This window comes from Pseudophryne corroboree, chromosome 12, assembly GCF_028390025.1.
Source record: "Pseudophryne corroboree isolate aPseCor3 chromosome 12, aPseCor3.hap2, whole genome shotgun sequence".
NCBI lineage: Eukaryota > Metazoa > Chordata > Amphibia > Anura > Myobatrachidae > Pseudophryne > Pseudophryne corroboree.
This window is the reverse complement of record NC_086455.1, coordinates 117,781,518-117,806,275: the sequence shown is the minus strand read 5'-3', so window position 1 is coordinate 117,806,275 and position 24,758 is coordinate 117,781,518. Positions and strand designations below refer to the sequence as shown.

The window sequence follows — 24,758 nt, the reverse complement described above, 5'->3', positions numbered from 1 at the left end:
CTACATTGCCGGGAAAAGTGAGTGATTTTTTTTTTATACATATGTGTGTGTGTGTGTGTGTGTGTATATATATATATATCTACAGAAAGAGCACAAGAGCATGAGCATGAGATGGACTGCAGTTTATCACAGAAGGGACCAGAGGCTAGAGCACCTCCTCTGCGCTGTGTGATATCGCAACCCACCCTCCCAAAAGGACAGAGCTATCTCTGATCTCTGCCGCAGTCCCTCCATTTGCGACAGCAGCTGCAGCCCCTATAGGTTGATGGTGTTTATGGGGGATGCACAGCTGTCAGATTTACCAAGCTCGGGTATGTGAAGCATTGCAGAGTTTAGCCCCAGCAGCTAACGCCATCTGTAGATGGTGTTGGCCGCTATAGTCCATGGGCAACATGTTGCAACATTTTCTTGGAGGAGGTTCCACTGGCGATGGCAGCTGCATATGCGTGGTCAGTAGGCCGCGCATGCGCAGTAGCACTCGGGAGTTCAGTAAGTAGAGATTGCTGATGCACATCACAGGGACAGGATCCTTACGAAGCTCCTGCATGTGGTATGTGATACATTCCAGCAGTATTATCATATAACACAATACAATTTTGGGCATTAATATCGCACCCAGATTGAACTGAAAATATCATCACTGGTAAATGGGCCCCATACTAATATAACAAAAAAGGACTGGAGACATATTAAAACAAAATAGCAGAATTGTGCATGTAAACTCAATTGGTGCAGCTACATGTTGTATAGTTGCACCTGATGATCAGATAACCTCACATAATAATGTGATTTGTCATACACACCGAGGAAAGGGCGATACTGCACGTCTACCAGCAGAGGGCGCAGCCTGCAGCACACAATGTACGCGGAGGGGCCAGTGGTGGATGATTGCACGCCTCTTCCTGCTGCACTCCCAGTCCTCCCTGTATACAGAGCACTTTGTATTGCTCAGGAAAAGGAGGAGACATCGGGGTTCTCTGGCAGGAGCGGGATCGGTGTATTTCAGCCTTGTACGGTTGCATACACACCATCGAGAGCTCTGTGGATCAAGGCAACCTGGGCTGCATGAGGATTGCTGCACCAGGTGCAATGTTTTCCCTGGGAAGGTGCATACTCATAGTGCAGTTGCATTGCTGCTCAGAGGAAGCACAGTGAGGTGCAGAGTGGGGGTGCTTGTGCCTGAGATTGTTGCCCTCCCTCCCTTCCATTGCATGGTCCTCAGTATCATCACCTGCTGCTCCTAGTCTGGGACTGACCCTCTACATGTGCTTGCTGGGAGCTGTCACTCATTGATCAGCTGGAGAAGTCTATGGGAAGGCGCTGAGCCTGACACCCGTGCTTTAGGTGACCCTCCCGGCTGGATCGGTGCCTGGGAGCGCTGCTGTATGCACAGCCCTTGCCGGACACGGTGAGCCGCGCAGGAACATGGACAGGCGGTGAGGAAGCATGGTCTACCCCGGGCCGGTCTCCCTCATCACGGAGCTGCTCCTAGTTACGGTGATTCTGCAGTCAGCAGGTAAGAGGAGAGCAGATACCGGGTCACTCTCAGAGCGGAGATAAATGTAGGATAAGGTCCACTGCTAGTAGTACTTCATTCATTCTCTACCATGTAGAGGATGAATGGTTCTCAAACTCTGGCTTCTAGGCACCATAACAGCCCAGGTTTTAAGGATATCCATGGTTGAGCATAGATATTGAATTGACTGAGGTACTGATTGAGTCACCTGTGCAGCTCAAGCTTGGACATCCTTAAAAGCTGGACTGTTAAGGTGCCTTGAGGACCGCGTTTGTGAGCCACTGCTCTATACAGGTAACAGACTGCAGTAGTCCTCAGTTTGTCCATCTGGAGGAACCTGTTGGGACTTGTAGTTCCACAGCAGCTGGAAAAGCATGGAATAGCAGCCTGACACGAGACCCTACACGCTCCCTATCTCAGTGCAAGGGCAGTCACTATTACAGTACAATATAATCTGCCGTCTAATAGTGGATGGATTAATGTTTCTTCTCCCACCAGTACTAGTAGCAGGGTCCCTATGACTAGATGGAGAACGTTAGATGGTACTAGGTGATGCTACTTAAGAAGTTCTGTGGGTTTTAGCAGGTCACTGGTACCATAATAGATGCTAATGTCTCTCTGGCGTGGAGATCACATCCACAAGAGATAGTGTCTTGGTATGTCTTCTACCTGGGGTGGGGGTCAATATTGTAGCAGTAGAGGAACTTGGGTATCAGATCTAATTGGACAGAGAGAGGATAGTATAGTCATGATTGGAATTTCTATAGGTGGAATGCCTGGCCAACACACACTACGGGGTAAATTTACTAAGATGGGAGTTCTATTTCAGATGGGATGTTGCCCATAGCAACCAATCGGATACCAGGTATTCTCTTCTAGAAGGTGCTAGATAAATGAGAAGTAGGATTTGATTGGTTGCTATGGGCAACATCCCATCTGAAATAGAACTCCCATCTTAGTAAATTTACCCCTACGTGTCTTATCTGCAACTTACAGGCATAACCGGACGGCAATGGGGCTTTCGCACCTAGAGAAAGTTTATTGCGGGCATGCCATGGGCCTGTACTAAGATTGGCTTTCTATGTTGAGCAGAGATCTGTCTGGTTGCAGGTGCATCTCCTGCACTGGCCATAGAGATTGCAAGTGCACGCTGGTAATGAGATGGCTGCTTGGACAGGTGTATAGATAGGGGTGGTACTGACAGCATTGAATCAGCTCCATCCTGTATTAATAAAGTGCGACCGCAAATTGAAGCACTACAGAGAATATGACTAATTTCTGCTGCTTCAACAAAACCATGTTGAGTAATTACCAATACAGATGCACCTAATTACACACCGATAATTGGAAGCCAAATTATTGTCCCAAAAATACTGGTAAAGCTGCACTTAGTCGGATCAGTACTGCGTAATGCCAGGTACAGTCCCCTGTGACAGCTACTGATTACGTAGCCACTGTCTAACGATGGCAATATTGTGAAATATCATTCTCCTTGGTTAATACTATGAGTCATAGTCCTGCAGCGCCTGTGTTGTCAGTACACTGTATAAAGTGCTAGACTTGTAGGTGAGTGATCTGGAGAGTTGAGATAGATGTATAAAGGGAAGAAATATCGGCTGACCTAGTGTCCGATACATCAAGTTCAGTGTCGCCCTACCTGCGATAGGTTGTCCTGGGGTCTGACGGAGACTGATAACACTCTGTGGCAGCTGACAGTAGCAGGTTTCTTAGTACTTAGTACTGTGAGCTTCATACAAAGTGATTGGCAGTGTAGATTCCTGATGTAAACTACTACACTGGGCAGTGATTATGTTGTACAATGGAATATGAATATGTTGGGTTATCAATAGTACAGCTCTTTGCTATGTTTAACATAAAATCTAGGTACAGTATTGGAGATGTGGACTATCAGTTGCAAGTATTCCTCCTCTGGCATCCCCCTATAGGTTCAGTGCCATAAATGGTACATCCACAGAACGGAAATGCATGACGGATTATCTCTAGTGGAAAACCACGGTACACTGACAATCTGGGGCCTATGGATGCCCCTTGTCCGTTACCCGTCCTGACTGTGTCTATGGGTTTGATAAGGCGTATTTACTATAGTGATATGGATGTGCTTGGAACCACTTACATAAATGCAATCATTTTATTTTATTATTGATGACGACTGAGTTTGCTCAGGTGTACGTTTCTAATAATACTAATCATCCCATTATAATGTACATATGGCTCTCCACTCTGGGGATTAAATTGGCAATACCATTGAAATTAAAACCAGGCAAGTTTTGGGTTTATTATTATTGCCATTTCAAATCCCACAGGAAAAATTCTGATAGTTTTGGAAACCCGACGCTTAGTAAATATACCCCTTCGTCTAACAAGATTAGATATTTTACTCCTGATGCTGGGCTCCAAAATACAGTAGCATCTGGCAGTAAATAAGACGTGAGGACTGTCCCACTTCGCTGTCACAGTGTGAGTTTTTAGCGATTTTTGCACAGTAGTAAGAATTGTCAAATTCCCTATCGGCCTGCTTCTGATTTGGAAGTAAAGCAAAAAATCAAAGAAACTTTGTGTCTGGAACAAACCATGTTGCCATGCAAGGGGAGCAAATTAACTTTTACTTTTTTCTGTGCAGGGTAAACACTGGCTGCTTTTGCATGTAACCACAAATGTTAGCCTTATTTCTGCAGCGGGGTACATTGGTTTCCACAGGGAAACATCGGGTGTAGAGATGGATCTTGATCCAGACACCAACACGCTAAAGCTTTAGACTGTCCCATGATGCATTGTGGGGCCTCCTCTATAACCCCGCCTCCAGGCACTGTGAGCTCAGTTTCGAGTTGGTGCCTGCAGAAGCAGGTCACTTAACAGGGGGGCTGCACTGGGCAGCCCTGAAAAAGCTTTTAGAAGACTTCACGGTACGCAGCACTTACATGTCAGGGTGACATTCTGTGCTGCGTCTCCGTCACCTCCCAAGCATAGTTGCATACTCCTGCTGGCTCTGTTCCCGGGTACTTGTGGTGGAGACGCTCCGGCTCTAGGCACACGGTCGCAGACACTCTCCTGGTTCGTGTGGCTACTACAGAAGGGAGGAGGTAAGAGAGTCCCCCAGGCAGGACCTGCCATTAAATTGCGTTCCGGTCGCAGTCTAAGGAGACGGACTGCGACGCTGGCGTGGACACTGTAACAGAGCAGGGACCCTACTATATCTACCAGGGCATAGGAGTACAGGTTGGATATATTATTATCTACTTTATTAAGACTCCATAGTACCCGGTGGTGAGGACCAGCATAGGGGAAAAGGTGCTTGACCTGTAGCCCCTCCCCCAGCTCCAGGCACCATCTACTGTTGGTGTTCCCGCCCTGGAGCTGCCTCACACTCTCCCTCACTCCCTGACTGAGACGCTGGGCACCATCTTCTAGGATTAGTTGCGACTGGTCTCCGAGACTGCAGGGCAAGGTATCCTCTGTAAATCGCCTTTACATCAGCGCCGTGATTTTACAGACACTTAAGTATTCTACATGTCATTATTAAGACAGCGTTAGTTAAGAACAAGTGTACCTGTGCCAGAATATATTGTACGAGTATTCTGATATATACATCCGGTCTTGGACCGCGCATTTGTTTTTTTATATATATATATATATATATATATATATATATATATATATATATATATATATATATATATATATATATATATATATATATATACTGGTCCAGTGCAATTTTATTGTCTGACTAAAATAGTTATCTGCATTGTCACTGTGACTGTGTGGATTTCACTTTCAGTGTATCACAGCTATATCTATCAGTGTATTCTGTACCCTAAGGGACTAGGTGCATCAGGGTCTCATATATAGTGCTGCACAATATTTACCATCAAGTGTATTCTATTGTGTACTCAGTCACATACTACCGGATGTATTCGCTGGTGTTGTGTACTGTGTGCGCAGTCACATAATACCATATTAACGTGCTGGTGTTGTGTAGTGTTTACGCTGTCGCATACTAGGGGATTTATTTGTAGGTAGTGTACTCTGTCTGGCTGTATCATACTCATACACTCTGTGGTTACATTCACTAAAGTGTCTAACACAAAGGGCGGGAAATCCACGGACGCTCCTGTATCATGCAGCACATGTGCCAGGAATTTGCCTGAGGGGGAATCTTTGTATGATGGTCTGTGTAATATGTGCCATACATCTCCCAGTCAGTCCGCAGCTCCTGTAACCAATCGGGAGCCACCGTGGGCGGCGTTCTCATCTATGCTCAATATGCTGGTGACACGCCTTGTGCCCCCTATGGGACCTCCTGTGCCATTGCAACCACATATTGTCCCTATGGTAAATCCGCCTTGGGCTGTCTACCCAGTTGCAGCAATTGAATCAATCTTTGGTTAGACATTAAACCTACCCCAAGTCACTCTGGTGCCAACGGGTCATCTAAGCGGGCCACTTCCTCCTCACAATCCATTAATCTCTCGGATGATTCTTCTGATGAGGATGGGGAGTATACTGACCCGTCAGACACTGACACAGCTGCTTCTGACGAGGAATCTACAACTCAGGTTGATGTCCCTGACTTAGTGGTTGCTATTAAGAAAATCCCACAAATAGATGATGATGTGGATCCCATTACTGTGTCTAAGAAACCTGATAAGTTTAAACGTCAGAAGGTAACTAAAACATTATTACCGCATTCTGACCATTTAGTAGACCTATACGTCAAGAACCCTGGTCTTCGCCAGGAAAGAAATTCTCCCTATCTAAAAAGATGCTAGCTTGTTATCCTCTCCCTCCTGAGTTGTGTAACAAATAGGGAAATTCACCGCTGGTGGATTCACATGTCACCCGTCTTGTGGTGTCATCTACCCTACCTGTCACCTCACTGAAGGAACAGACAGATAAGTGTGTGGAGGGTTGCCTGAAGTCTATTTACTCCCTTACAGGTGCTGTACATAGACCCACTATAGCAGCCTTCTGGGCTGCAAGTGGTATTGAAGCATGAGTTCAGGCATTAGAGGAAAACCTGCCTTAGGATATACAGTATCTGTCACTGCCAGACAATACCTGCCTCATATTGCCACCGCCTCCTATTACATTCAGGAGGCATCCACTGAGGCAGGTGTGTTGGCGGCAAAGGCATTGACTATGTCCATCCTGGCTTGCCGTATTCTGTGGTTGAGGTCATGGAAGGTGGACCTGGACTCCAAAAAGACCTTGGAGGTACTCCCTTTTAAGGGAGACAGCCTATTCGGGGAAGATCTCAATAAGATTGTGACTAACTTAGCGGCTGCTAAGACTGCATTTCTCCTGAATACTAATCCTTCTGCACAGAAGGCAAAAGGTACCACTTTTCGCTCCTTTCGGCCTCAAGGGAAAGCAAAAGGTCAGGCATGCCCAAGACGATCTTGTGCTGCCAAAACCACTAAGCCCAAGGCAAAACAATCCTGTGCTGCCCGTCAGCCTGCTTTTAAACACGATAAGCCTGCTGCATGATGGGGCGGGCCTCCCCCTGGGAGACCCCAGTGTGGGAGGCTGACTTCTGTGATTCACCCAGGTCTGGTTAAAGACCACTTCAGACGCATGGGTGCGAGAAGTTGTCTCTCACGGGTACGCAGTCTCTTTCAAGAGTCATGCCCGTCACCAGTTCTGCACAACGGTTATTCCTTCGGATCCGTTAAAGGTGCAAGCTCTACAATTGGTTGTGCGTTCCCTCCTGGATACAGGAGTGATGGTGCCAGTACCTCTGTCCCAGAGAGGCAGATGATACTACTCGACCCTTTTTCTAGTCCCGAAACCCAATGGGTCTTTCTGGCCTATATTCAACCTCAAATCGTTGAACAAGTTTGTGAGAGTGTCCAAGTTCCGTATGGAAACACTGCACTCAATTTTACTGGCCATGGAACCTGGAGACTATATGGTATCCCTGGATATACAAGATGCTTTCCTGCATATACCTATTGCCATATCGCATCAGCAATATCTGCGGTTTTCTATTGGCAACCTTCACTATCAATTCCAGGCTCTGCCGATTGGACTGGTCACGGCCCCTCGGATCTTCACCAAGGTTATGGCCGTGATGACGGCTCATCTCCGTCGCCAGGGAGTCAGGATCCTACCGTATCTGGACGACTTGCTGATTCTGGCAAACTCCCATGATGTCCTCCTCAGTCATCTACAACTGACGGATAACTTCCTACAAGCCCATGGATGGCTCATCAACTGGAAGAAGTCGTAGCTGGTCCTTGCTCGGAGCATGGTGCACCTGGGAGCACTGCAGGACACACACAGTCAACGGCTGTTTCTCTCTCTCTAGAGAAGGTACTGAAACTTCATGAGAGGATCAGATACTTCCTCTCTCGCCCAAGAGTGTCGATACACTCAGTGATTCAAGTACTAGGTCTCATGGTGTCTGCTTTCGACTTGGTAGAGTATGCTCAATTTCATTCCCGCCTCTGTAGAGGTTAATCCTTTCCAAGTGGGACGGCCTCCCACTTCGGATCAGGTCTCGCATGATCTCCTTGACTCCGGAAGTTCGTCTGTCGCTGACCTGGTGGCTACAGGACCAGCTGTTGAGCAGGGGCCGTCCCTTCTGGATCCCCAACTGAGTCCTACTGACTACGGATGCCAGTCTGAGGGGTTGGGGCGCGTTGTTGGAGCAACACTCTTTCCAGGGTCCAGAAAGAGGAATCGCTCCTCCCGATAAACATTCTGAAATTGCGGGCGGTGTTCAATGCTTTGTCTCTCTCCCTGCCTCTGATACAGAACAGGTCTGTTCAAGTACAGTCAGATAATGCCACCCTGGTGGCGTACATAAACCATCAAGGTGGCACTCGAAGCCGCATGGCAATGGTGGAAGTATCAAAAATCCTTTGTTGGGCGGAACGCCATCTGCCAGCAATATCTGCTGTGTTCATTCCGGGAGTCCTCAACTGGGAAGGTGATTTCCTCATTTGTCAGGACGTGCACGCCGGAGAGTGGAGTCTTCATCCAGAAGTCTTTCAACTCCTATTGGACAAGTGGGGTCTACCAGATGTGAACCTGATGGCGTCTCGACACCATCACAAGGTTCCGGTCTTCGGATCAAGAACAAGGGATCATCAAACGGCATTCATGGACGCACTGGCAATTCCATGGAACTTTCAGCTGCCGTATGTGTTCCCTTCAGTGTCACTCCTGCCCAGGGTACTGCGGAAGTTCAAACAGGAAGGAGGAAAACTACTTCTGGTCGCTCCAGCGTGGCCCAGATGGCATGCAAATGGAATACACCAAAATTGATAGAATATAAATCTAACCAAACTGGAAAAAACTATATAATTGATGACTTCATTACTTGTCACCGTAAAGGATGTATATATCTGCTAGAATGCAAATACGGCAAGCAGTATATTGGGAAGACCAAATGACACTTAAAAGAAAGATTGGCGGAACATGTCCGTAATATACGTAAAGGATGTGTTACCCATAATGTGTCATTACATTTTAAAGAAGAACATGCATGTGATACTAAACATCTAGCTTTCTTCGCGGGGATTAAATCAAAATGGAGATGTATTACTTTTGAAAATGATTTGGCGAAGGCAGAAATGAGGAGTAATTATATTCTAAGAACAATGGTGCCTAAAGGGTTAAATGCCGAGTTTGAAATTAAGTGGTTTCTTTAATATCTTTGTTCTGGTAAAAATAAGTACTTGGGATATAATGTTTAGAAGTAATGGCTTCCTAGGATATACATATACTGTTTGGAAAGTATTTGTTCTGTTGTGTTATATGTTTGACACTTTGTTTTAATTTTTTATGTATTTGATGAAATACCGCTTTGAAACCATTGGGCTACACACTATCAAAATCCTCAAAAGAACATACTGCATTGGTGGCTATAGAAAGGAGCAGACTACATATAGGAACCTTTCTTCAAAAGATCCATTGGCAGAAAGAAATGGGACTAATCACTGACACAATCCTCCGAGATATACAGGAAGTGACATATCCGGATGCGTTCCATCTCATCTGTCTGCGTTCCACTGACCGGAAATGGGGCAAAAGACGCCGTGGATCGTTTGAATGGACTCTCCTGGCCATTTGTATTGCCCAGTTCGGAAGACAGACCAGCGATCCCGCTGGATGTCATATGAAATATGGACTTATGTGGTCAATGATTATGTTTATTATTTATGGACGTTCCGTGACCCGGAAGTGAATACAGTATCTTTGTGTTAATTATGGTCTCTTTTGGGGAAGGAAAATAGACGTTTGTGTATTTCCTTTAATGGGGTATGAGATGTATGATTATTTAATTTATTTAATGTGGTTAATTATGGAGATATAACTGCAGTAAGATTTAGCCCTCTAATTAAGAATGGTAATTACTTCCGGTCATGTGATCGGATATGGGGGTATATATATGGAGTTTAGGAGAAGCAGCCTTCACACTTTGATAAAGGAATAATTCCGAAACGCGTTAGTGGACTGTGGAGGTGAATTGGTGTGACTCCAGGTTTGATCCAGTGGGGACACGTAAGATCTGCTTTTCCGGAACTCGGATTCGGGTAGACCCCTAACTGTGGTTCCCGCTGGCTTCCCTCTGGGGTTTTCATCTAATTCTAAATTTATGTATGTATTTTTTGTGTATATTCATACATTTTTTTTTCTTGTATTTTAATTCACTATTTATATATGGTGTGGAATTCTTTTTACACTTGTCTTTATGAGGAGAATACAAAAGGAAAAAAAATTATTCAAGTCATTTTTCCCATTTACACCATTTTTGTATTGTTGAGTGATCAGAAAATAAAAGGCACCAGCTTGGAAATTTGTATGACTGGATATCTGCTTCGAAAGAAACCTTTATGGGAATATAGGGTACCTTTTTAAGGTCAGTATCATAACTGATATGTTGCATGGTTGGAGTGGTAATTGATAAATCCATCTAAGAAACCATAAAAGATACCTTTGTGTGAACATAGGGCTTGTGCCCAAGGTCAGTGTTGTGATGTTGTACCATCTATATTGGTGTCTATAGATCAACATAGGAGGCTCACCAAAAACAATCTCGGTTTATTTTTTTATGGGGAATACCTGGAGGAATATTGTCTGCAAAGGAATCAAGATCGTGTCTATTTTTGTGTATAAATTATGCTCAGTTGTGAAGGATTACGTATTTATAAGTAGCGTCTTTCGAAGTTTCTCTTTTTTGTTGGGCATTGGTTCTTAGACCTACAGGGTCTATCGATAGAGCGTCCTCTTCTACTTCCTCAATGCCCAGACCTCCTAGTTCAGGGCCCTTGTGTCTACCAGGACCTGGCCAGACTGACTTTGACGGCGTGGCTCTTGAAGCTTCACTCCTGAGGGCCAGAGGATTCTCCAAGGCGGTTATCCAAACTTTGCGGAAGGCCCACAAGCTGGCTTCTGCGCGGATTTATTCTAGGGTCTTGAATTCTTACTTCACCTGGTGTGCTGCTAAGAATTACGATACTTACAAATTCAGTACCTCCAGACTTCTGCCTTTTTTTGCAACAAGACCTCGACATAGGCCTTCGTCTGGCCTCACTCAAGGTTCATATCTCTGCCTTGTCTGTTTGGTTTCAGAAAAAAATTGCGTCTATTCCTGACATTCATACTTTCATTCAGGGTGTTTTACGGATTCAGCCTCCCTATGTCCCTCCTGTGGCTCCATGGGATCTGTCTGTTGTTCTGAATGCCCTGCAAGAGCCTCCATTTGAACCTCTTGAGTCAGTGGACCTTAAGTGGCTCACAGCCAAGATCCTGTTCTTACTGGCTATTGCCTCTGCTAGAAGGGTGTCGGACCTAGGCGCTCTGTCCTGTCGTCAACCCTTTTTGATATTTCACTGTGACCGGGCAGTTCTTAGAACTCACCCTGGTTATTTGCCCAAGGTGGTGTCATCTTTTCACCTTAACCAAGAGATTGTCGTTCCGGCTTTCATCTCTTGCATTGCTGGTTTGTCATCTAAAGAGCGGTCTTTAGATGTGGTTCAGGCTCTCCGTGTTTACGTAGAGAGGACTGCCTCTATTAGGAGGTCAGATACCCTTTTTGTACTTTTTGGTTTCCACAAACGTGGCTGGCCTGTGAACAAGCAAATATTGGTCAGATGGATTAGAATGGTGATTGCACAAGCGTATGCACAGGCTGGTCTTCCAGCTCCTGCTGCTATCAAGGCCCATTCTACTCGCACTGTTGGACCTTCTGCGGACGCGCCTCGGCGTGCCGCCCAAGAACAATTGTGCAAGGCGGCTACGTGGTCCTCAGTGAACACGTTCATTAGGTTCTATGTCTTTGATACTTTCGACTCCCAGGATGCTTCCTTTGGACGCCAGGTTCTCGTACCCGTTACGGCGCGTCCCCTCCCATGAGGAACTGCTTTAGGACATCCCCGATGTTTCCCTATGGAAAACAATGTACCCTGCTGCAGAAAAGGAGATTTATGGTTGACTTAAATCTCTTTCTGCGATGTACATTGGTTCCACAGGGCGCCCTCCCTGACGCACCTAGCTTTTCTGGGGTTGTATGGCATTAGCCGCTAGTCCTTTATCCTGTCGTGAGAACGTGCTTCTATGTGACTAACATCTACCTTCTCTTTTACCTGCTCCTGCATTGGACTGGTTAACGAAACTGAGCTCACAGTGCCTGGAGGCGGGGTTATAGAGGAGGCCTCACAATGCATCCTGGGACAGTCTCAAGCTTTAGCCTGTTGGTGCCTGGATCAAGATCCATCTCTACACCTCCTACGTTTCCCTGTGGATCCAATGTACCCCGCAGAAAAAGATTTAACAATGGTAAGTCTACCATAAATCTCCTTTTTTACACTGCAATATAGATTTCAGTTTGGACGTGTCCCTCCCAATGGGATCTAGTTATGTGACCGGCGGACACAATACAGACCCCAGGGTCCTCCCCCCCCCCCCCCCACACACACACACAATCCCGACAGTTGGCATGCCGACTAACGGGGACTATTCCCACTCGTGGGTGTCCACAACACCCATAGAGTGGGAATCGCCGCCGAGGCCACAAGGGACTTCGTTGCGCTCGTCCCCCCAGCCGGGCATCTAAAAGCAGAGATCCCAGCATCGGTATGGTGACCGACGATCTCCTGAACTCTTTCTGCAAATGTTACATCTGCCCCACCTGCAGTGAAGCAAATGGTTTTGCTCGGGTACAAATTGACTTCCTTTTTTTTGCTTTACTTGCAAATCAGAATAAAGCGCTATATCTGTTTTAAGTTGCAGCAAAGCCAACTTTGGTGTAATCATGTACTGCAAGCACATAGAAAGCAGTAATTATTAATAATAATAATAATATTTATTATCCTTTATTTATATGGCGCCACAAGGGATCCGCAGCGCCCATTACACAGTACATAATAAAATGAGCAAACAAGAAAACAGCACTTACAGTACAGGACAATATAGGACAGGTATAGAAAACCAGGGTTTAGGTGCCATCAAAGGGAGTATGGAGTATAAGATATTGCAAGTAATAAAAGGAAAGGCACATGAGGAAAGAAGTCCCTGCTCTTGCGAGCTTACAATCTAAAAGGCGAGGAGGGCTAATAGACCGGAGTGACACAGAAGGGGTAGACAGTGAGCATAGACAGGAGGGTTAGGAGGAGAGTTGGCTGGGTTTGGTGAAGAAGTGGGTCTTGAGAGCCCATTTGAAGTTTTGTAGATATATGTATATAAAGGGTGTGGATCATTAGATCGACAGTGTCTAGGTCGACAATATTTAGGTCGACAGTCACTAGGTTGACAGGGTCAGAAGGTCGACATGTTCTAGGTTGACATGAGTTTTTTTATGTTTAATTGGTGTCGTTTTCTTCGTAGAGTGACCGGGAACCCCAATTAGTGCACAGTGTCCCCTTGCATGGCTCGCCATGCTTCGGGCAAGGTGCCTCGCTCCGCTTCGCTCGTCGCAGATTACCATTCCAATCGTAGTCCACGTGGATCGTTCAGTATGAAAAAGTAAAAAAAAAGGAAAAACTTATGTCGACCTTCTGACCCTGTCGACCTAACCATTGTCGACCTTCAGACCGGATTCCGTATATAAACACCAAGCTTCAACCTAAAGCTTTTAGTAAATGCCGCTATACTGTAGAGATGCACTTGTTACCTATGTAATTGTTTTCACTTGATTGAAGCAAGACAACATAGTAGTTTGCTAGGTTGGAGAAAACTGTAGTATCTTTCCTTTCTGTCTACTGGGAACAACTCCTTGTCATACCGAAATTGGTTACTAGATGATCTCATAGTTCAAGAATAGAATTAAATATCACTCACTATGAAGCATAACTCTCTAACGTGGACTATTATTTCAGTTCTAATGTATGTAATACAACTAAGGGGCAGTCTGCATATTCAGTGGATAAAAATAGTCAACACATCATTATTTAAGTTTGTGTTTTCTTTGTTTTATGTAAAGATTGAAATTCCATCAGTAACTGGTCCCTCAAGGGATAGGGTGGCAGGGCAGAAGCTGAGCCGGCCTAAATGGGAAATTAAAAATATAAATGCATCGGATGGGAGGGGGGGGGGAGAGAGAGTGTGTGTCCAGGTTCCCTTTCCGCCCCCCCCCCCCCCTCCCCTTCTCTAATGCTCTCCTACACACTGGTCGACGGCAGCAATTTGGACAATGAACGATCTGAATGATGATCGTTATCGTCCAAATTGTTTTGAATTGCAAAGTGACAGGAAAACAACGAATAAAGACAGCGGGGATACGCATCGTTCATCATTCGTGTCTACACACTAGACCATAGGTGTCAAATTCGCGGACCGCATGCGGCCCCTACCTCCTACTTTTGCGGCCCGCGGGCTGCGCGTCGAACACCTAAGGGCTAAGGCTGCCTTCTGCTATTTCCAATAAAGCGCCGTTTCGTGAGCCAATCAAAGGTAGCAGACCGGCAGCAGCGGCTCTTGATTGGCTTCTGGGCCGCGAGCTTTCATTGGCTCACGAACCGGCACCTGATTCCACTCACCCGTGCCGGAGGTGACCCTCGGACACTAGCGTGACCAGCATAGGAGGCGCCGTCAGCGCTAGTAGAGCCCTGAAAACAGCGGTGAGCACACTGCTGGGGTCCAGGGGCGCACACGGGGGGTTTCTGAGTACCTGGAAACCCCCCCCCTGATGAGCCAAACTTTTTATTTTTAGACTGAGAGCAGTATCTCCGTCTCGGTATAAGACGCAGTCGCGACCGCGGAACTGCTCCTGCAGCAGAGAGCTACGTACAGTAGCTCTCTGCATAGAGAGTGTCTGGGGGGAGCTGCTGGCTGCACATGCTCAGCCATAGCAGCTCCCTCCGTCCTCCGTGAGTGCCGCTAGTGTGCTCCTGCCTCCCAGACCCTGGTGCCTGGTATGTATAACATATATAGTATGTATCCTTAAAGTGATCTGGGAGAGGTGGTGGAACTCATTTACCACACTACCTCCCCGCCCCCCTTCCATCACATTAAGCGGAACCAGAGCCAGTGGTAGTGTTTTTGGCACCCCTACTCTTCTTCCTGGCTCTTCTTTAGCAGCGGGGACAGCATGACACCAAATACGCCGTGCTGGAAAAGGAAGCCACTGGAACCGGAGGATGGGATGAATGCTGTCCAACAGCCACAGCATGTGTGAGCACCAGGAGGGGTGGGCTTTAGATGGAGACAGACCATGGAGCCACAAGGACCTGAGGAAGGGGGAGGTGGCTGCAGCTCATCAGTAACACTAGCGCCGCCTGCATCATCTATTGCAGGCATGTCCAAACTGCGGCCCTCCAGCTGTTGAGAAACTACATATCCCAGCATGCCCTGAGACAGCTTTAGCATTCTCTGACAGCAAAACTGTGTCAGAGCGTGCTGGGATATGTAGTTTCACAACAGCTGGAGGGCCGCAGTTTGGACATGCCTGATCTATTGACATAGGTGGTGGGGCGGGCTTTTCTGTTGGAATCACTGTGCAGGGAATGGAGGAGGTGGAACTAGTTCCCCCTACCATTACCGGTGGTGGAACTCAGTTCCACCTCGTTTCCCCCCCCCCCACTTTAACCCCTGGTTATGCTGTATATGAAGTTTGTATGTATATATGTAAGTATGTGAGATTGCTTCTGTATGTTTTGTGTATGAATTTGTGTTATATATATATATATGTGTACGTACGTACGTACGTACGTACGTACGTACGTGGCACTTGATATGCTGGCTTTTGGGATCCTGGCGCTTAGCATACCAACGCCGGAATCCCGACACACCGACAACAATTTTCCCTCTTGGGGTGTCCACGTCAGCAGCCTAATGGAAATCTCCTGCAGAAGGCTATTTGGTGCTGCATACCGCTGTCCCCATAATTTGTTGGGGCAAAGATCGAATCCATATATATCAAAGTCTGTAAATCTTTTCTGATTTTGGTCCCGTTAGTTTGCACCCTCTTCAGATGGCGTAAATCTCTAAGCCTATGGCGGCTTACTCACAGGGGAGATACGTTCCATTTCCTCCTGCAGCCTCCATCCGGCGGATTACCCTAGAGGACTTGTGAAAGACTCCTCCAAAATTCCCATCGGAAGTAACTGGCAGGGACAGTGGTTTTTGCTACCGCTGTCCCTGAGAGTAAACTTTAGTACATAGCGGGGATATTTTTATACAAGATTAAAATATCCGTTGCAATACAGATTGTTAATAATTGTCTGTTTCCATGATTATTAATACATAGGCCTCTAAGTTCCACTGAATTTATAAGTTTGTGAGCTATAAAGGAAATCGGAGTGTCATTGTGCGAGCAAATCGGAGTGTCATTGTGCGAGCAAATCGGAGTGTCATTGTGCGAGCAAATCGGAGTGTCGTGCGTCATTCGAGTTGATCGTAGCTGTGCTAAATTTAGCACAGCTACGATCAGGCACTCAGATATGTGGGGGACGCCCAGCACAGGGCTAGTCCGCCCCGCATGTCAGTGCTGACCCTCCCCCCGCAGAAATGCAAAAGCATCTCACAGCGGCAATGCTTTTGCATCTCAGGAGTTACTCCCAGATAGCTCAGCTCCTGCGGCTTGCCGGGAGAACCTCTTCACTGCCCCAAGTCGCAGCGGCTGCATGTTACGTCACACAGCTGCCGTGGTCCGCCCCCCCCCAACGGTCCGGCCACGCCTGTGTTAACCGGACCACTCCCCCTAAATGACGGCTTAATGCCGCTGTCCAGCCCCCTCCCGCCCAGCGACTGCCTCTGCCTCAGAGGCGATCGCTAGGCAACGATGGCCTTCGGCGGCGCACTGCGGCATCGGCGCATGTGCAGTTCCGACCCGATTGCTGCGCTGCGATATACTGCATAAACCCCATTGTGCGACCAAATCGGAGTGTCATTGTGCGACCAAATCGGAGTGTCATTGTGCGACCAAATCGGAGTGTCATTGTGCGACCAAATCGGAGTGCCATTTTTAGTGAGGAAAATCAACCTGACGGCAGAAGTCTTTAACTACTTACCTAGCATGGTCACACCAGCAATTGCCTTATCACGATGCAACCAGTTAGATACACAGTGGGGTCGATTCTATTCGGCAACTTAAGAATAGCGCCGGGAATTAGCTCCCGACGCTATTCAATTCAGCTCCAGTTAAGTCGGCGATGTCCCGTTCTCGCCGACTTAACAGGTAGTTTTGTCGGGAGAACGGGCATTCTCCGACTTAACTACCCGCGGCGATGCTGATTCCCGACAGAATCAGCCTCGCGCCGGCCGCGAGGCAGCACTTTTGTCAGGTTTCTTCTCTCATCCCCCGTGGATGAGAGAAGAATTCTCGACAATTGCGGGTCACTAGCAGCTGAATTGAATAGCGTCGGGAGCTAATTCCCGGCGCTATTCTTAAATTGCCGAATAGAATCAACCCCAATGTATACAGCTGCAGGGAAGATAAACTTCCCGCAGCTGCCATTCTCAGAGGGACTTTCCGATCTCTGCCACCCTCCCCCAGTGTTTGCCGTACTGCTGATTGGTCAGCACAGCAGGACCTCCCTCCTGTCGGCTGTAGACATTAGCAGCCATTGGAGAAGTATAAATTAACACTCCCCCTCCCCCTTTATTATGTACCTTGTGACTAAGCGGTTGCGAAAATAAGTCACAATGTTTCTGATATTACTGATCCGATGGTGCCGACCAATGTTCCGATGTTTGGATTTTTTGACAAATATTAAATAATACATGTAAAACAAATAATAAAAAAAAATAATATATATATATATAATACACACACACACACACACACACACACACACACACACACACACACACACACACACACACACACACACAATGTATTTAAAGTTAAATTAATTTTGGATAAGTTTAAATACATGTTCTTCACGTAATTCACTCATAAAATACCCTGACAATTTCTGAGAGGTCTTAGGGAAAAAAATTGTGCGTTAAGTGGCTAAGGGTCACACAAAATGTAAATATTAAGACTAATCTTAATAAATCGCATTCCCTCAGCTCAGCAAACTTAAGAAACCCTCCCTCATGGTGATAAACACAAATGCACAATGAAATATGGCTGATTGTGTAGAGTAGCGTAGTGTATTTGCTGTACTGAATACATATAGAAAATAAAAACATAAATCTTCCTTGTAAATTAGGTCCCTTAAGCTGTCTAGCAAATCTGCAGGAGGCTATTGGATATTTATTTTGTAAGGCCAGTAAAATCACATGTACATTGCAATTAAGTTTAACGTGGTCGTTCTGCTTGCATTTAATTGATCAACCGCAATGCATTTACTTGGCATAAGTCAGTAAGTGTAGAGAATTGCACGAAGTACACCAGATTTTTAAAGCTACTGACACTTCAACATACTTGGGTATCCAGCTGCCGCTAATTTCCAGGGGTAGTCTCAGGTTTTAAGGATTTGTCATTGCGTGATAAGTTTTCCGATTATCTTGTTCATACAATGCAATTGGCTTGTTCTGTTCTTATAACATCCTGGAAATAATTGTACATTAATTAAAATGAGCATTTAAAACCTTAAGAATATTATTAAAATCCAAATTAGTTGATGCAACATGATGGGAATTGCGGTGCACCCAGGTACAGTCCTTGTTCTTTACAGGCATGTTTCTACCAGCAGTGTAGTGTCTCTGGAAACAGGCTTTTTTTCAGTGTTGGTAACTATAAATGTATGTGACCTAATTTACAAAGAAAATTTATGTTTTTATTTTCTATATATATATTCAGTACAGCAAATACACTACGCTACTCTACACGATCAGCCATATTTCATTGTGCATTTGTGTTTATCACCGTGAGGGAGGGTTTCTTAAGTTTGCTGAGCTGAGGGAATGTGATTTATTATCCATGAGGTACCACCCAGCGGGCACGTTATGAAATACTGGAGGAGGCTTGCATGGCAACACTAAGCAATAATTTTCAAATATGCTACTTGTCTACCACATTGTGCCTATAGCCAGTAAGTAATTATAGCCTCTGTTACATAAATGATACATATTTTGGCCATTACACTGCCACACCCAGGCAGCTCATGTGTGAGTGAAGCTATAATATTTATTTATTTATTATTATTATTATTTACAGTTTCTTATATAGCACAGCAAATTTCGTTGTGCTTCACAACTGGACACAATTAGAAGACAAAACCGGGTAAAAACAAACAGTCATAGAGGTAGGAGGGCCCTGCCCTCAAGCTTACAATCTATGGGGAAATAGGCAAGGATAGGTGCTATCTATTGCAAAGTTGTCCACCAGATTGCAAAGGTTCTTGGTGGGCTGCATGATACAGTATCACATCACAGCATTCTGATGGCATTCTGAAATCAATTTTGAGGGACGAGTTTGGTTTGCCGACCACCTATTTTTATAGATTTTTGCAACTCTAACATGCCTTAAATGCTCAATTTCGGGACTGCCCCCTGACTATTAACCCTATCCACTGTGAAACAGTTTGTGCTAAATTTGGGGTTGGTGAAATCTGAATCCCTTGAGTACTCGTTTTTGTTGTCCTCCCATTATAATAATGCTCTGCCTGCATTGCGGCGTGGTTTGGAAGAAATGGTGGGCGACCCTTAGTGATGAGGAATGGGAAGCAGCTATAATAAATGTAAATTGATTTTTGCTTATCTGATTTACCAACAGTATGTTTGCCATTTGTACTGCGATTTATTGCTTAATGTCTTCTTGATATTCTCAAATATGTTACTGTATATATGAGGACAACTATATTTTATATGGATACTCACCAAGTGCTTTTCCGAGTGTTGATTTTTTTTTTTTGTTTCTTTTCATTGAATGCTATGGGTATAGTGCTTACTTGCCTACCTGACCCTCTCCATGAGGGAGAAAATGCTCTGTTCCTGGACTCTCCTGGTAATGTATGATTGCCATCACCTGTGGTGAGCTAGTTAATTGATAAGAAAGGTGTTTCACCACAGGTGATGGCAATCATACATTACCAGGAAAGTCCAGGAACAGAGTATTTTCTCCCTCATGGAGAGGGTCGGGTAGGCAAGTATGGTATAGTGGTGCCCTTGCTTTTGCATATCTGTATGTACTATTGGGCTATATGCCGTTGGTTGATCAATAAAAATACTTAAAAAATGTAAGCTTACTAAAATGTCCCTAATACTCAAAGTAATTGTTTAACGTAATTTATGAGATTCCATTACTTGACAGACACTGACCTATATAAGTGTAAAAGATGTGGCAAGTCAGCAATGTTTAGAGTAGCTCAGCTGTCTGAGATTTCGTAAGATAGTTCAGGTGTTAGTGAGTGATCACAGAGCAGGATAGAGCCTCACATTCCTACATTCTGTATCTGCTGCAGGGAAGCGATCATTATCTAGCAACCACTCAAAGAATGGTGGGTTGTCCTATCAGAAATATTATCAATGCTCCTAAAATATCTCCACCAGTGCACATTTTCTTAATTGTCCAAAAAAAATAAAAGGAGTTTGCTATATTTTAATAATTCTGCTGTTACTGCTTACAGTTGTATATAAGGGGTGAATGTAAAATACATTTTAAAGAGCCCCAGGAACTATAGGCGTATAGGAGTTCTAGAAATAGCTGTATGTATGTCTCAGAGCTAGACTTTGAGAACTGTCACAGAGGGGCTTAAACAGAGTTAGGAACAAAATAAAACAATAAAAAAACATGCAAATTTGCTCCTTGGCAGGTGAGGTAGACCTGAGAGAAATGGGAAACATGAACCGTTTGGGGGTCCTGAAGACCTATTCAATAGGTCACATCAGGCTTGACTGATAAATCCGTGGGGTAAATCCTGCCATTACCTGAATTCCCTCTAGGTCTCCACTGGCTTTCCTTTGCCTCTCTTCTTCCTTTTCCCATTCAAACACCCCCTTCCAATCTTTCCTTTGCAATACAGCAAACTCTCCCTTTCTTAGGCGGGAATTCAATTAACTGTGGTAATTTACAGTGGGCTGATTGAAGCAGCGGGACTATTCAATTAGCTCCGATGACAGCACGTAGGCTGCAGTTAATGGTGACCTAACTATCTCAGTTAAATATCCTTTTTTCAGGGTGCTGCGACCATACTGTAGATCCGGAAACTTATCAATGTGTTCAACCCCATATAGATGCAGCAATCTGTGGAGCTTGTACTCATTTTTAAGCTGTAAACTGTACCCTTCTTCAGTCATCTTTACTTGTTAGCAGCTGCCCCTTTTATCCCTGCCATCCTATTTTCCTATTTTATTTTTTCTGTACCACCTCCTTATACATTTTGAAAAATGTACTAAAATGATCATTAAAAAATAAAAGCCAGAATTCTATTTCAACTTAAATTATTGATTCATTTACAAATTTGCTCTTTGAGTGTGTCCGTGTCTTTCTTTTTTTAGATTTTAAACCTTCTTATAGTGTTATGCCTGGATTGTGATGTATGTGCCATCATCTTGAATGGGATAGTTACAGCGTGGGTAATGATAATTCACATGCATTATCCTCCCAGTGTCTTCTGTCCTGTGTATTTATGTGTTTTGCAATGCATGCTTCATTGATTTCTCTGTTAGCATGCCTCCAACAATTAGCTGACAAGGGGAGCAAATAACACGTAATAATAATATGTAAAGAGGCTTTTCAATAAGCAACTATGAAGCAACAGTCACCGATACATTATTAGCACAGGCTGAGGAATGTCTCTGAAGGGATGACACAGAAGACTGGTGCGCAGAGTAGTCAGTGAAAGATTATTTTACTTTAGGCAGAGTTCAACATAAATAATATGGTAAACTAATATGAACTTTTGAGGTTTACATTGGAACATTGTGAAAGATGCTCTGCTCTAATAAGATGCACGTCTTACCCTATTGATATACCTATCCATCCACTCTTTCTGAACAGGGGACCTTTACATTTGTTTGTTAACCGTTATTTTCTTATACAGATGGGTCCACGTTTATCTTGACCTTTTAATAGGATTAACTGAGACTGGCCAATCGGACTTAAACCCCTGCTGTATTGTTCTCTGTATTGTATTGCAGATGAGAACAATAGATGAAGGGTTTATGCCAGTGGTTCCCAAACTGTGTGCCTAGGCACCCTGGGGTGCCTTGAGGTACTTGCAGGGGTGACTTGGGTTGGTGGTCCAGGGCCAAATCAAATTATTTATGGTCAATAAAACAGGCAATACCAGTGCTAGTGGCAAACAATCATGATATATGTAGACAAATAGAAGCAAATCCTGTCCCTTACAACATAACTGACCCTAAGGATGACCTATAAACACAATTTATTTAATTTAATATTTGTTTTTGAATTTCTCAATAAGAAACATTTGGCCTAGGGGTGCCTTGATACGTTTTTGATGGTCTAGGGCGCCGTGATTCAAAAAAGTTTGATAACCACTGGTTTATGCTAATAAGTCATGTTGTGCCTAGGCGCAGAAAACTAGTCAAGATAACTGTGGACCCATCTGTAGCTCATAAATATTACGCAGGTACTTTACAGATAATATTTAATAATTTAAAGCAGTCGATGCACCAATGGGGATTACATCCTATAATCCTTAACATACGAACACATCGTTACGTCAGCAGTCAATTAATCTTCTTATGTTTTTGATGGGGGGAACCCCATGCAGATGTAGTGAGTACATACAAATGCCACACAGATAAGTCATTGGTTAGAATACAACCCATGCCCCCAGTGGCATAACACTAATGCTAACCACCGTGCCACCCTATAATCTTAAAAATGTATTTGCATAATATTGACTTGTACAAGTCAATGCACATGAAAGACAGATTTCTTTTTTACAATGTATTTATTAATGATCAGTGGTGACCCTTTTTGTTCATCGCTTATGAAGTCGAAAGAGCAGAGAATATGTATCGCTTCCTGTAAAAAAAAAATTTCAATATATTGGGCATTTAGGTTTCCCTAGGGTGGGAATGTAATCCTGTGTTGGCAGAAGGGATGCCTGGTTATGTGTGCCATACTATCATTATGGTCAGCTGGCACTGGTATGTCTCTGGATTTTGAAATAATGCAGCTATATAGGGGTTCTGGAGGCAGACAGGGATTATTTGAGTATGCACTTAGATGGTGGGGGCCTGATCTCTGGACAGGGGCAGATTTTCAGATGTTTGTTAGCAGTCTGTGCATATTTTGCCAATTCAAAGGTCATGGTTACTGAGTACATACTCAGTAAAAGAATGGTGATATCAAGGCCATTACAGTACTGGTGAAGGTCCGTTCCAGCATGCAGCCTTAATGATGAACTGTCGCAGTACAGCCTTCTGTCTCCCTGTAGTAAATGGCTATATGGAATGTTAAGTACTACTGTCATCATGGAGACCACGATAAACAGACCCCTAAGTGTGATGGTCAGTTTTATTCAGATTAAGGTTAGTTTATAGGGACACTTTTTTTTAAATGTCAAATTTTAGTACATGTATATGCCTTTCCTGATGAGTGAAACAAAGGTGAAGAAGGAAAGAGCTTTACATATAAATGTTTCCTTACAGTATTTTCACTCCTGCATCTGCCACGTTTATGTACAAATACATGAAACACATGTAGCAGAATGCATATTTTTTTTAAACTATTGGAATGATTATGGGATAAAATATTGTTATGACTTGTACATGTAAACTTTATAACATAGCATGAAGAGTTAACAAGATGGTATATGAGTGTATAAATGCACAGTAATAGCTTAAGACACAGCACCACCTACTTCCCCTCCAGTATAGCTTCTCGTGTAACATTTAAGCAATTGTTATACAGGTTGAGTATCCCATATCCAAATGTTCCGAAATACTGAATTTTTTGAGTGAGAGTGAGATAGTGAAACCTTTGTTTTCTGATGGCTCAATGTACACAAACTTTGTTTAATACACAGTTATTAAAAATATTGTATTATAAGACCTTCAGGCTGTGTGTATAAGGTGTATATGAAACATAAATGAGTTGTGTGAACGTACACACACTTTGTTTAATGCACAAAGTTATTAAAAATATTGGCTAAAATGACCTTCAGGCTGTGTGTATAAGGTGTATATGTAACATAAATGCATTCTGTGCTTAGACTTAGGTCCCATCACCATGATATCTCATTATGGTATGCAATTATTCCAAAATACGGAAAATCCGATATCCAAAATACTTCTGGTCCCAAGCATTTTGGAGAAGATACTCAACCTGTACTCCTAACAATATGCACAAACACTTCTGTAATGGAGGTGTGTGTGGGGGATGGGGGAATTTTTAAATGTACTTCACCCCAATGTTGGGGCCATGGACTCGTTTCATCCAGGACACGGTTTGAAATTTGTAACAAAAAAAACATGCTGTAAGGTTAATTGACTTCTTATAAAATGTGTGTGTGTGTGTGTGTGTGTGTTAAGTCAGTTGTGTATGATTAAATCACATGCCATGTAATATGGTGCACTATATGCACAAATTATAGTAATATTGATACCACTTATATAGTCTATTTACTCCAAAGGTTTAAACAAAGTCACCTTAACTTTCTATTTACCACAACCTATTAGTAATTAAGAGATCAAAGACTTTCTTGAAAGGAGAGGGAACCAAAGGTTGGCAACTAATAAGGTCCCTACACATTGAGCGATCCGCCACCGAGCTGCCCGACGGCGGATATGGCCAACGGGCGACCCGGCGGTGGGGGAACAGTGATGGGGGAAGTGAAGTTTCTTAACTCCCCCCCGTCACCCGGCTCCATAGAAGTACAGGCAAATATGGCCGAGATCGTCCATATTGGCC

At 44.3% G+C, this 24,758-nt stretch overlaps 1 protein-coding gene across 1 annotated transcript in view; it reads left to right on the top strand.

The window, feature by feature from the left end:
• The first annotated feature begins 878 nt into the window (after positions 1-878).
• TYRO3 (TYRO3 protein tyrosine kinase) overlaps positions 879-24,758 on the top strand; it is a 455,756-nt gene continuing 431,876 nt past the window's right edge. Inside the window, exon 1 of the mRNA XM_063947918.1 lies at positions 879-1,516. Coding sequence (XP_063803988.1) covers positions 1,447-1,516 — 70 coding nt within the window. The 5' untranslated portion in view covers positions 879-1,446. The remainder of the gene's footprint in view (positions 1,517-24,758) is intronic.